Below are 14,223 nucleotides of genomic sequence, written 5' to 3'. Positions count from 1 at the left end.
ATTATAGGAACTTACTGTCATGTCTTGTTCTCAGACCTCTTTCTGTAAGTTACGCTATGAATCTTAAATGGGTGGTGTAGGCAAACATTATTTTGGAAAATGATTCCTCTCCCAGTTGCATTAAACACATAGGAACCAGCTTGGGAAGTCCTCCATGTCACCTTCACAGGGAAAGCTTTTGCCTGCCCCTAGCCATTCTCTGAAACCCTCTCTAAGATCCCTAGCGTGTCTTACCTCTGACACAGTGCAGTTGAGCTGGAAGATCTGGCCTTCTCCTTCTACTTGTCGCACACAGAGCTTGCAAACCAGCTCCACAGTGTTTAGGCTGAGTCTTTCCAGGGTGAAGGTGCAGTGGAGGTTTCTCTGAGAGCCACTCCAGATATGGTAAAATGGAATTTCCTGGAAGAGACGGGGTGGTAACCAGAAACAAATGCTGGAAGAACCCATCAAACGCTGCCTCTTCTCAGGATTCACCTCTTCCAGGCTCATGATTGCTCTACATGCAAATATGGCCTCACCTCTCTTCACACAGGAAAGCAGAGGTGCAGAGAGGCTAAATAACAGCCAGTGTTGAACAGTGAGGAAGTGTGTGTGTTGAGCCTGGAACCCAGGGAGTCAAGCTCTAGAATCAACAACAAACCCGGCTACCTGCCTCTCATTTAGCAAAACAGTCATTGTAGATAAGATTTTTAAAAAGCCTAGAAAGTTCCTAAATTTTTAAAAAGCTTAGAAAGTTCCTAAAATAAATGCTTCACACTCCATTTCTCATTAAAAGGAATCCCTGGTGTGACATATTGGAGAACAGCAAAGCTAGCCACAGGATGCATTGCTGGTTCCACATCTTTTCATGCCTCTAGCCTCCCTTTTCCCAGGGCAGGGGCAGCTAAAGCTTGCTCCAGTTGGAAGTCAGTCACCACAAAAAAGTCCTTGGCCTAAAAAGCACCAAGCCGATACCAGGTACTCATTTGTAACTATCTAAACTACTAATACAGAGAAAATCCTATACTCTTGTTACAGTTAAGCCAGGGGAAGGATTCATTAGCACACACAGTGTAGGCTGAGGTTCTGGTGTAGTAAATCCAGAACCAATGAATGACAACATGCTGTTTCACTGTCATACTGTCACTTTCCAAACTCTGGCTCCTGCAATGTGCTGGTGATGTGCTAGCTAGCAATATTGAAGGAAGCCTAATGCATGTCAGATAGGGTAACTGTCCCATTTTCTCCTATGGAGGAATTTGAGGATGTTCCTATTAATGCAGTGAATGTGTACATTGAAAACAAACTTAATAAAAACTAAAACAACAGTTCACTTACTTTAAAAAGAATACTTTAAAAAACCATTCCTTTAAATGTGCTTATTGGGCATTTTTCAAGAATGCTGGCCCCATACTGTTTTGGAAAAATAAGTGTTGGTATAGAAGTAATTCCAAGAAATATCTTACGACTATAAACATTTCAGTATTCTGTCTTGAATCTGTATCCATGCAGTTGGTGTCTCTTGGTAGACTCACTTGATACTTAGCCAGCAATTTGCTCTTCCAGAGGGAATGGGCAATGTCATGAATGGACAGGCGCAGGTTGTGGATGCTGCCTTTAAAATGAAGAGCCTTTGGTTCTTCTAAGAGTTGTCCTCCCATCTGCCTCTCCAGCTGTAGAACTTCCTAAAACACATTCCAAACCGAGTCACATTATTGACGGACCTGCCCGATTTCCATCAGTCCTCTCATCAAGTAAACACATTTCTTCACCGTATCTGTTGGATAGAGTACTGTACTTAGGCACTGACGTAAATACAGCGCCTGTGGATCTGAGACCCTTCCTATGATGCCATGACCATCTTGCATGGGGACAGGCCCCATTGATCAGTAGCCTGTGGAATCTGCATCACACTGTCTGGGAGGAAACTAAGCAGGGTTTTATTTGTTTGTTTGTTTGTTTTTTAAGCTGGCAAGTGGCGCTAAAACATGGGTCAAGAGTTTCCACCTAAAATTTGAGAAAGCTTAAAAAACAAAACAAACAAACAAACAAAAAACAACAACAAAAAATTCTATAATGGAGCTAAAAACAGCTTCCTAGTTGTGTCTCTCAGGCCAGCCCCAGCCTGTAGGCTTCAGCTACTCTATGTGGGTTCCTGGCATGTGGTTTTGACCAGCACCATGGTGAGAATGAGGCGTCTCCAAGCTGCACATTAATGCTCCATGGTGGATTTAGCAGACAGCATGGCTCCCAGAGCTGGTGGTGAATTATCTCCACCATGTTAAAAATCTGAGGTAGGTGGAGTCAGCAGCCAAGGCTGCTGCTTCAGTACTGACCACTGCAGTTTACAGCAATAGATTCACAATAAGTCAGATTCAGATGGAATAAGTTATTAAATGGTTTACAATGTGTATTAAAATAAGTGTAGGCTTGTAAGAGAGAGGAAAAGGAATATAGACAGTTATATAAAGAAATAGAAAGTTTTAAAAAAATAAAGTCTTTAAAGAAAAAATAAAAGTAATATAAAAAATAAGCCACATAAAGATGGAAATCACACAAAGAGTCTGGATTATATTGTCCTTGAGATTTTTAACTGCAGAGAGACATTTGATTGTCAAAGCTGCTGAGTTAAATCAATACGTATATTTTAAAGATATCTTGATTTCAAAATCTATATCCAAGGATATATTGCTTTGGAAAAGAGGTTCTGCTTTTGTTTCCACAGAAGATGAGAACCTGTGGATTGCTTCCAGGCTCATATGGTTTGATCAAAGAAGATCCCCTGAGAGGTCTCCAGATCATCCAACATCCAGAATCAACTTCAAGGCAACTGGCTTAGAGAATACAGCATCACAGACTACTCCAGTCAGAACTTGACCATAATTCTTAATTTTCTCAGGATCCCTCATTAGATTGCCAGTGCCCTCCAGCAGGAAGTAGTATGAGAAGCTACACCAAAATTCCCAAAATATTGTTTATAAATGTTTTTTTTATTCAAAACAGGTTGATTATAAATGCAACCTCTAAAGAGGAAAAGGGGGTAGTGTAGATGTGGTGAAAGGGTAGATTAATCTACTTTTAAAGAGCAACAACTTGTATAAAATGTTTTAAATTGCTATAGATTTAGTTCATTACAAATTTAAAGTTAATTTTGTTATACTGTATACATATTTCTACTCTTGCTTAAGGCATTATGTTTGTGCAAATCATTTAAAATTGTAATGTACAATAAGAAATACAGATTAATGATTAGTCATCTATGATAATCAAACTTGTAGTCATATTAGTTAAGTTGTCTAGATATACATAGATATATTTCAATTTGGTAGGTAATATTTAAACACTATGACATTTAAACTGTTTCAAAAACTTAGACACTCTGGACAGTGAGACATGTCTGCTCCTGGCAGCACTGATTTACTTCAAAGAGAAAGATGGGCATTGAAGACACTCCATATGGAGTTTATCTTCTTCTTGGCAAAAATAGCTATTTGGGCAAGAAACTGTTCTTTCCTGGACTGCTTGAAAAAAATGTTGTGTTGACTGGACATGCAGGACCCATGGGAAGGTGACCACTGAACTTTGCAAGGCAAAATGGTCCTTCAGGTTCCTGCTTTGCAAAAGAAACTGCCATACATCCTACAGGGCACATAAAAGTGACTGAGAGAGGAGACCTGTGGGCTGAAAATGGATGCCCCAACATTGCAGAAGAACGTTGGTAACTGTCCAGGTAGCCAGCTATCTCTGTCATTCTAGATTTTTGGAAGTTGTTTACAATGTACTTCCTGTTTACTTAGGAAATATTATATCCTTCTGAGGTCTTTGATATAGTTGAAGAGTAGATAGTTATAATATGGTTTTCATTGGTTTTGATAGGAGATAAGGTAGATATGAAACCTTGGACTCACAAATATAGGATAGATAGGATATCTTCTTTGATTTTTGCCAAATACAAATAGACTAAATATTATAACTATAATTCTTGCTTGATAACTGTTTTGTTATATGTGATTTTACTATGTTAAAGTTAAAAACTTGCTTTCTAATTAAACAGAAAAGGGGAAATGCTGTGGGATAATGCTTTTGTACACTGGTTTAATGAAACACTAATTGGCCAGTAGCCAGGCAGGAAGTATAGGCAGCATAAGCAGATGAGAATTCTGAAAAGAGGAAGGCTGCGTGAGGAGAGACCAGCATGCTGTTCAGGGAGCAGCATGTAATGGCACACAGGTAAAGCCACAGAACACATGGAAACATATTGATTAACAGAAATGGGCGAGTTTAAGTGTAAGAGCTAGTCAGTAGTAAGCCTGAGCTAATGGCCAAGCAGTTTTAATTAATATAAGCTTCTGAGTTATTATTTCATAAGCAGCTGCAGACTTCAGGGCTGGCAGGACCGGAGGAAAACTTTTAGCTACAGGCAAGGACAGGAAAATGATATTGAAAATGGGAAGGCATACTAATACAAGAAAAACAATGGTAGAACAGACAATAAAGGGTTTCATTGATATTTGAGAAAAAGGGGTTGATAATTAAAAGGCAACTTCCTATGTTATGTTTGATAAAACCAACCACCACCAACAAAGAGTGTTACATGTCTTAGATACTTAGTCCAATCTCCATGGTTAATTGTGTGCAGAAATGAACTGATAAAAATTGTGAGGTCCTTAAGTCACAGTTGCCAAAACATTGGTGTGTGTGTGTGTGTGTGTGTGTGTGTGTGTGTGTGTGTGTGTGTGTTTTAGACTAAAGGAAAACCTTGGGTGGCATTCATTTGATATCCACTATTGTTCAGAAACAGGGTCTCTCAATGGCCTGAGCTTGTTCAAGTAGGCTAGTCGGCTAGTCTGGCTTGGCCAGGGAACCTCAGATGTTAGCCTTTGTTTCTCCCTAATATTGGGATTACAAACATGTGCCATCACACCCAACATTTTTTGTCACATCATAGGTTCTTGGATTTCATTGCCAGAACTTTACCAACTGAGCCTAAAAGAGGATGTGTGTGTGTGTGTGTGTGTGTGTGTGTGTGTGTGTGTGTTTATAAGAAATTTAAAGAAAAACTTTTGGATACAGATAGTGAAGATTTTAAATAACAGATTCTGAACTAAGCACTTAGCCAGATTAAGACTTAAAAAATACATCATCTCTCAAAAAATTCTAGGTGAAAAAACCCACCCCATCCTACAACATAAAGATGTAACAGGAAGACACAATCTATATCCACTTTCATTCCTTAAGCTACTTAATGGGACTTAATGAAGCATTTCAACTACAGCTGAAATTATCCAAACAGCAGCACACTATAAATTATCAATATCAATGCACAAAACAAACCACCCTTGAACTTTACTCCTCTCATGCTGCCAAAGTTTCGATTATTAAAAAATGGTGGAATTTATGAACTTTTAAAAGTGGGGATCCAGGAAAATAATATTTGCAATTAATTAAAACAAAATATGGTTATCTTTTGTGATTATATTTCAGTAAATAAGATGGATTTCAACAATATAGGTATTCGGATTGTCATCTGCATGCACTGGGGAACAACAGAGATGTGAAATACAGAGTGACCATGGTGGGCAAGCTGGATCCATGTTGCTAGATACTCAGGGATGCATATGCTTTGCATTTGTTGAATGAATGCTGAACCACACTCTGACCATCTATTCACTACTGAGCTCACCAACATCATGGATAAGATGCAAACAGCTCCATGAAACTGCAGCTTCCTGAGCTCATAGCTTTCATCATCAACTCCTGAAAGGTCCTTTGAGACATAGGAAATACTAGTTGGGGAACATGGTTTCACATAGGAAGTCCTCTAATTAGTGTCTAATGGAAGACATGAGGCAAGACGACCCCTCTGGCACAAAGAAGTGTGTGGTCCAGCTGTCTGACAGTAAGTATTGACCTGTTCTCTTCCATGGCTGGAGATGAGTAGCTATTACTGTTGACAGGAGCTGAGCAGCCAGCTTGACACTCTGATACAGATGTGTTACTGTGCCCTGAGTCTGTGTGCTTACCTCAGCAGACCCCCAGAACCCCCAGTAGGACCTATAGACCTAGTCAGCTCACAATCACACATAGCTGCCCTCCCAGCATACCTTCCCTGACACTGCACACCCCTTTCTCTGACAAGAATTATTTGGCAGTCTGTGGAATGGGGAAGAGAAGTGGGGGTTAATTGCAGTTGCTTCTGCTTCAGCAGGAACACATAATGAGCTTATGTTGATCATGTTCAGTGTCTAGTTAGCATAATAGAGAAAGCTGATGTTCCCAGTGAACCTGGCACCTGACAAATTCTAAAGCTAAAATGATGTTTGTTTATAAGCCATTAGAAGAAAAGAAACATAATTAGAAATCTTTGAGATTACAGTCATGCCAATCAATCAGTTCTAGCTTCTTTCCAGTATGCCCTAATTACCTCATCAAGACATCTAAAGAGCAATCGATAGTAATTATCTGATTACTATAGATCTTCATTACATCCAAATTATCTCCCTGGGATGTCTGAAAGAAGATGCATTGTATTCTGGGAGGTAATTGTACCCAACAATGTAGAATGTACTCCCCATCCCTACAATCAACATAGAATGCCAGAAGACAGTACCTTATCATTATCAGTTTTCTTGGCAGGATGGACCACCTAACAAAATCTTAGCTGCCTGTTGGCCATGACCTTGAAGTCAAGAAATCTAATGCTACACTTTGAATGTAAAGTCTGGGTTGGAGTCAGTCCAAGAACAAGGCTCAGTATTTCGTTTCTCAGAAGTTATGCTAGGGCATTCTTCCTTATGAGGAGTGGGTCTGTAGTGGATTGGGAAAACCTTTTTAAAGAGAAAAAAAAAATCAAATAAACAAAATACCACTTGGTAGAAGTGGAACCAGAGGAATACTCTGCATATTATTTTGTTCTCCATCTCTCCATCAACCAGGAGGCTCATAATAAGCTGCTGTGCAGAGCTGGAACATGACTCCTTGCATATTCCTATCAGTAAAACAATAAGGCGTTTCACCAATCAAAACTGATTGTGCATGTTGCATTAATTTCTTCACAAATTATAAACCCACATTTGCACATTGATATACCAATATGCTATAAAAAATACAGTTACAAGCTGAGATTAACAAACACAGAAGTACTAATATTGTCTTTTGTTGGACAATGAGTCAATGGATTTGGGGTATGCAAACTCGATTTCTATCTTAGAGGTAGTTGGTGTGAGGAGCTGTCCTCACACTGAGATCTGGGTGAGAAATTAGCTCACGAGTAAATATTTCAGTAATAAACATTTTTACTCAAATTTAACACCCCCCCCCAAAGAAAAAAAACCAAAAAAAACCAATGACTAGATCAGTGGTTCTCACTTGTGGGTCATGACCCCTTGGGGGGGGAATCAAACAACCCTTTCACAGGGGACCCCTAAGACCATCAGAAAACACAGATATTTACATTACAATTCACAACAGTAGCAAAAGTAGAGTTATGAAATAGTAATTTTATAGATGGGATTTCCACAACATGAGGGAACTATATTAAAGTGTTGCACGAGGAAGGCTGAGAGCCATTGGACTACTGTTATTATAGTTAGGATATTCTACTCAAAAACAAACATAAAATACAAGATCCAAGAACAACAGCACTGCCTGGGAATGCTGGCACACACCTTTATTCCCAGTATTATCTAGAGGCAGAAGCAGGTAGATCTCTGTGAGTTCAAGGCCAGCCTGGTCTACCTAGTGAGTTCCAGGATAGCCAGCAAGAATGACTGATAAGTTCCAAGATATCTAGAACTATATAGTCATATCCAAAAGAGAGAGAGGGATAGAGGAGATAGATAGATAGATGATAGATAGATAGATAGATAGATAGATAGACAGACAGACAGATAGATAGATCAAAGCACTAAAGATATTCAAGCACAAATAAAAGATATTTCAGTCAATAAGTGAAAGAATTTCTTGACAATAAAAATCATGTAAATTCACCTGTGAGTCAAAATGACTAGTCATGCTCAGTGGATGCCACCTGTAAGTTTTTGTATCAGAAGATTTAAGGGGTCACCACAGGAATTCTAAACAGGCTTTGTTTCCATATTGTTAGTGTTCAGTGCTCTGAGATATGTGATCGCCATTTCCACTTAAAAACTACACTGTGACTTTTGCTTAACAAACTTGGTTTTCTGGATTTTTTTTCTGTATGAAATCATCTTGCTTACTATATGTTATTTGGATACAAGGATGAAATAAAAATAACAGACACACACCTCAATGAAACATGACTTTACAGCTAAATGTTTTCCTTTCCTGGACTTCCTAGAAACAGTTACTCAACATCATTGAAATCTGTTAGTTATGTCAGGAAGGGCATGGCTTGGCCCACAGCTTCTGTTCTCTATGGTAGTAGAGACGATGTGAACCTATAACCAGGCTGAATAAGTTCCATTCAAAAACAATGCCTTGACAGACTTTTTTTTGAGTCACAAATGTTAGGTTATTTCATACACCTTAATGGAGAATAAGAACCAAATATACTGAAGGTCAAAAGATTTAGGAAGATTTAACAAAATATCGTGACCTTGGAAAGAAATGTCATAATAAACATTAGGATCATCTAGGATGTTTGTACTTAGAAATATAAAGGTCACCTTTCTTTGTTGAGGTTGTCTTTCCTATTAGTGGCCACTTTCACTTCCATGGCAGGTTAGGGTCCTGTGTGAACTTACTGGATACCCTCATAAATTGTCTCTGCCTGTTACTTTGAAAAGAATCTCAAGAGTGACTCAAGAGTGATTGACAGCAGATCCCTATCTCATCTCTCCAATAAGAGCATATATTGTCTACACACATACATGAATCCTAGAGTAGTGTGACCAGGAGTTGTCCCTGGGATCTGAGCAGTTCCTTGGTGCAGCATCTGATATGAATAAGGACTGAATTGATTCTCGGAGCCTACGAATGACTGCAGCTAAGGTAGCAACGGGAATTCCACTGTAGAAACAAGCAGCTTGCACAATACCCAATTAAACCGGAGCATTACCCATGCTGAGCCATTAGCCTGGGCCACTTTAGAGGCCTAATAAATCCAAGATCTTTTAAAGGCCTATGTGGAAAAATAAAGTAGTTCTGGTCTGTGCTCACTGCTCTCACAGGCTCCTAGATAGTAAGATCTGTCCACATTGGGCCTGATGGAGGGAGGGAAGTGGAGGCATACCTGAGAATTCATCTCTTATGTCCTTTACCACTAGAAATCCCCACTCTTCAGGAATGTTAAGCCATGCTGGGTTTGTCACCTCTGTGCTCCCTGACCCCCTTTTCTCCTACTGGTCCTTCTAACCACAGGCAAACCTTCCTCTAGGGACAGTCTCACAATTAGGCTTCCTGATTAAACTTCAGTTTCTTATGGTCTACTGATCAGTGAAGAGGGGGCAGGAAGGAGATGAAACCAACTTTTGCTTCATTTGTCTGCTTTCATTTTTGGTATTGCTTCTGGACTTAAAAAAAAAAAAATTCTGTGTACACTATTCCCAATAGAAACATGAATGGACTCCATCTGTTTCTGCCAGAGCTGGATCATCAGTACCAGGCTCAGTAGCAGGTGGAGGGAGTTGTTGTGGAGAAGCCAAGGAGCCCCAAAGATACACGAAGGCCTTAACAACCAGCCTTGCCCTCCAGAAGTTTCTGTGCCTATGGAACTAAGGCCGTCTCTTTGCTCTGTCCATGGTGCTGACCCAGCACAGGGCAGAGCTAGGGCATTCTCTCAACTCCAGTATGTGAGAACAATCTAGCACGTGTTCAGCACACCATGCACATTAAACCTAAGATCAGCCCTCAATAATTGTGCTGACTGTTTGTACAAAGAGTCACATCTGTCACATTTAGTGAAAACTGCTCTGTTTTTATCCAGTCTTTATTCCTGTGATGAAACCTGCCCTGGTCCTTTGGGAATGAGAAGTTTCTCTCTGCTACTGTGGCTATTGCTGCTGCCCCTGTCACAGCAGTGTGCCTGTACTCTACTAAAGCAGAGGCCAAAAGGAGCAGCCGTCCTTCTCTCCTGTTCCCTGCCAGCTTTCCAGCAGGCGACTCTCAGCCTCATGCCTGCTGTCTCCGCCTTTGGCCTTCAGGCCTTGGGCTGCTGAGCAATGGGCAATGGGGAACAGCTGACTGTCAGCCAGCCTCTTCCACCTGCTCAGGTCAATGTCACCTCATGCTGCTATTTTCCCTTCCTGTGTTCACACTGGGGTGCTCTGCCCTGCCCCCAAGTCTGTCTGCCTGCTTTCATCCTTAATAATAACAAGGCTAGACGCCAGTGACCATGTGCAAACATTCCCCGTCAAGTCCCTTCGTTTCCAGGGCTCTGCCTGCTGTTCCAGCAGCTGCTGCTGCCACAGATGCTTGGTCTGAGCTGCCACTTTCAGCCTGCCCGGTCAAGGAAGTTTGTGATGCTTTCAATGCAAGGTGCCAAAGGGTCCCACTCAACAGAGTGGCCATGCCACTTGTCTTCCCTTAGTATACTTCTAATGAAAACAGGATCTCTCACATAGTATTATGGAACAGGGACTTTTAGATCACTCTAGTACTTGTGAGTTCATCTTGCATTCACCCTTTAACATGTTAGTATTCCATATGAACATTCCACAAGCAATTACTACAAATTTAGAACAATACAAACTTACTGTCTTATGCTGTACAGGCCAGCAGCCCAAGACAAGCTTTAATATCTGCAATTGAGGTTCATGTAGGCAGCCTTCCCTCCTGGAGACATGCAGGGAGGGAAATTAAGCTCCTTCTCCTTTCCCAGCTTCTCCAGGCTGCTCACCTTGCTTATCTCTTGCTTACCTTCCTCTGTTTTCAAATCCAACAATGAAACACCTGTCCCATATTTCTTCATGGTTATAACACCCACTGACCACAGGTTAGAAAGATTCTTTATTTTACAAGACACTTGTCATTATTTTACACCCACCCCATTGAGGAGAAATTTGCAGATCATATCAAATCCCTATTCTGTGGAAGACATTTACATATGCACATGTTCAGAACAGCAATGTGTACATATCTTCAAAGAAGCATTATTGTACTTAGCACAACTTCTTTCCTTCACTATGCCCCTACAAAGGTAAATTAAACAAGTAGGCTGTTTAGTAGTACAGTCGTATAGAATAGTTCATAGTATAGGACAGGACCAACTATACATTTCAAGAGAAGATGACAACCAGAAGACACTATACAAAGATCCCTGTGACCACATCTGACCAGCTACCAAAGACCTGTCCTGAAACTAGACTACACTTATTTAACATCTTTCTTGATTTATCACCTTCCAAATGTGACAATAGTCTCAATACCCATGTAGGGATAATTAATAGGATCTAGGCCTTATTTTGTGCCAGATTTAATAACTTTGTCCTTGAATCTTCCAGAGGTAGATACAATCATTGGAACCTTTAGCACATTTTTCTTCGTTTTAGCTAATATATGTGTCATATGCATGGATACATTAATGTCAGAAACCAAGACTCCGAGAGTTTAATACCAAAGTCAGGTTAGTTCTGAGGTCATCTGCTGCTTCCCTGTTGTCCATCTGTCCCCATGGGAAGCAGCAGATGGACAACAGTGGGGATGGCAACAGGTGCAAGATGGAAATAGAGCCACCCATCCCCTTTAACAGGCTGCCTAGCAAGCACAAACCAGGGGGCATCGTATCATTGACAACCAAGATTCATCCAAACCATTTCATTTGTGCTACTTCTCAGTGTTTCATTTCTCTCTCTCTCTCCCCCCTCTCCTTCTTTCCTGGAGCCTACAGTAGAATATTTGAGGACTAGACTAATCTAAGGGAGAGTTTTCCCTGTGCACAGGAACTCCACAGAGAAAACAGATTGGAGTAATGTACATTATTTGGTCTGGATCACAAAAGTATCTGTCAGAAATTCAATAAACATAATGCACTATACAGAGTGAATGCAAATAACCCCTTTAAGTTTTAGATTTCTGCATTTATTGAGGGACTTTAATGTGAAGAGATGTCTCTGATAGTGAAGCAGAAATTATGTATTTCTGCATAGATGTATTTTTCTCTCTGAATGTTTTTAACCTTATTCCAAATATAACCCTGTTCTCTGTTAATTTCTGGTCTATTTATACTAGGATTTAAGTCTTTGCAAATAATGAAAGGAAAATATCATTTTTATTACTTTAATCACCCAAGGAGGAGGAGAGAAAAAGAAACTCACAGATACTCCAACCACTATCTTTTCAGTATACTTGACCTCTCTATTTGAGTTTATTCCACACTGTTCTCACAGTTTTCTGCATCTCTATCTCCTGGTGTGAACTCAAGCTCAGATTTGCTCCCACTGGCCCTTCCTGCTTGTGCACAGGAAGAAACTGTCCTGAAAAGCATAGAAAAGATTCCTTCTGTCTCCCATTGGCTTTGACTTCTACCCCAGCAGTCATTGTTGGCATTCTGATTCTACATCAGTGCTTCCAAGTTGCTAAGTGTAGCTTTTAAGTTTCAGGTGACAATTTTTGCTCCAGGGCTTAACAAAATTCAGGAAATCTGTTACAAAAGCTGCCCAACTCAGAGGTAGGCAGAAAGATGAAAGAATGCATGGGAGCATCTTGAGCCTGACTGACAGGGAGGTCTAGCCATACACATAATAATACAACCAGATTTTAAACACATATCTTTTTTAAAATATAGTCATATTTGATTAAAAATAACAATTAATATTTTTGGTATGTTCAGGCCACCATCTTTTCTCATAACTTATAAGGACTATGTAGTGATATACATTAAATATGAATACTTCTCTGGACCTCCATCATATCCCCATGTTTCTGTTTTTCCACAATTCAGAAAGGCTTCCTACATCGAGCTATAACTTTATGAAAATGTCAAGCCCTTGTAGACACAATACTGAACTGCAAGTGTTACCGGTAAAGAGTTAGCTTAAAGCATAAGCCAGGAAGCAGACCTTCTTCCTCTCAGGGCCCAGATTCACAGAGAAGACATTGTATCAAAGACATGGAGGCACAAAGGCAGAGCTGATGGAGTATCCATGGAGTGGGGAGATCGCTGTTAGGCATGAAGATGACTGTGATGTGTTCAGGAGCTTCAGTGGATATGGAAGAAGTTCCAAACAACTGCCATGTGAAATATGTATCAGGAAGAGATCAATAAAAGGATAAGGGAACAGGGCAGGCACGATTTAGATTAGTCATTTTGGGATTGTAATGGGCCTAATTGGAAATGAGCCTGAACAAAAAGTAGAGTATATATCAATTTGTGGGCAGTATTGACCATGGGAATCAGTGTAGCTGGCTACAGCTCAATGTGAGAGTATGTGAGATGAGTTCTCTCTGGATCTGGAGAGATGCAGAAGAGGATCACTGGATTGGGAAACCAGGGAAGGTTGGGGAAGCTTTTCTAAGAGCAAGTGGTAGCTTCATTGTGGACAGAGATGCAAGCTCAAGAGGTTTTGGTCATTACCTTGGGAGACAAGCTCAGATTGGAGATCCTGGCAAAAGAGAAGCTACAGCTTAGGATAGAGCACATCTGCCTGATGGATGAATGATGTGAGTGGATGGGAAGACTAAAAAATTATATCTAGGACATTCTGGGAGTCACATTGAATTTGAGAAAATTCTTGGAGTAAAATCAGTTGAAAGAAGGATTGTAAGACAGGTCTTGGTGGGACACATTTGAGCAGTGGTCTGCACTTACAGAATGCAGTGGGTAATGAACAGCATGGGAAAAATCCAGCTTACAAATAGGGAGATGAGTATAAGAATGGGTAGAATTTTTTCTCTCAGCCTTGTGGTGAATTAAAAGAATGAAGATTCACTTCAGGCACTGGAATGGATGAAGAGCTATCTGCAAGGTCCAGGAAGTGAAGGAATGGGAGAAAAGATAATTTGTGGATGCAGGGTATTAGTTCTTAATGCAATCAAGTTTACAGAAAAAGATGTGTGAACATGTTTAAGATAATAGTCCTCAATTGACAGAAAACCATGCAGGAGACATTAAGATATAACTCTAATACCAGCCAGTGTAGATCAGAGCCTTTGTAGAAGGATCCTCGACCAATCTCCAAAACCCCAGTAGATTTTTCCCAAGTACTGTGAAAAAGAATTATTAGATGAAGAAGAGATTGAGAAAGGAGAAGGCAATGAAGAGAGAAGGAAGGATTGGGAGGGTTAATTCTAAAAAGCTTGGAAATGTAAGGACTATAAGAATAG

General features: G+C 40.2%; 1 protein-coding gene across 2 annotated transcripts in view; it reads right to left on the bottom strand.

The window, feature by feature from the left end:
- Positions 1-14,223, bottom strand: part of Unc5c (unc-5 netrin receptor C) — a 361,607-nt gene that overhangs the window by 16,462 nt on the left and 330,922 nt on the right. For both annotated transcript variants that reach the window (XM_036189838.1, XM_036189839.1), the window contains 2 exons: positions 1,515-1,664; positions 235-399 (listed from right to left, as the gene is read on the bottom strand). In XM_036189838.1, the coding sequence (XP_036045731.1) occupies positions 235-399; positions 1,515-1,664 (315 nt within the window). The remainder of the gene's footprint in view (positions 1-234; positions 400-1,514; positions 1,665-14,223) is intronic.

This window comes from Onychomys torridus, chromosome 6 (genome assembly GCF_903995425.1).
Source record: "Onychomys torridus chromosome 6, mOncTor1.1, whole genome shotgun sequence".
Lineage (NCBI taxonomy): Eukaryota > Metazoa > Chordata > Mammalia > Rodentia > Cricetidae > Onychomys > Onychomys torridus.
Note: the sequence above shows the minus strand (reverse complement) of the source record. Positions and strands in the feature narration are given on the sequence as shown.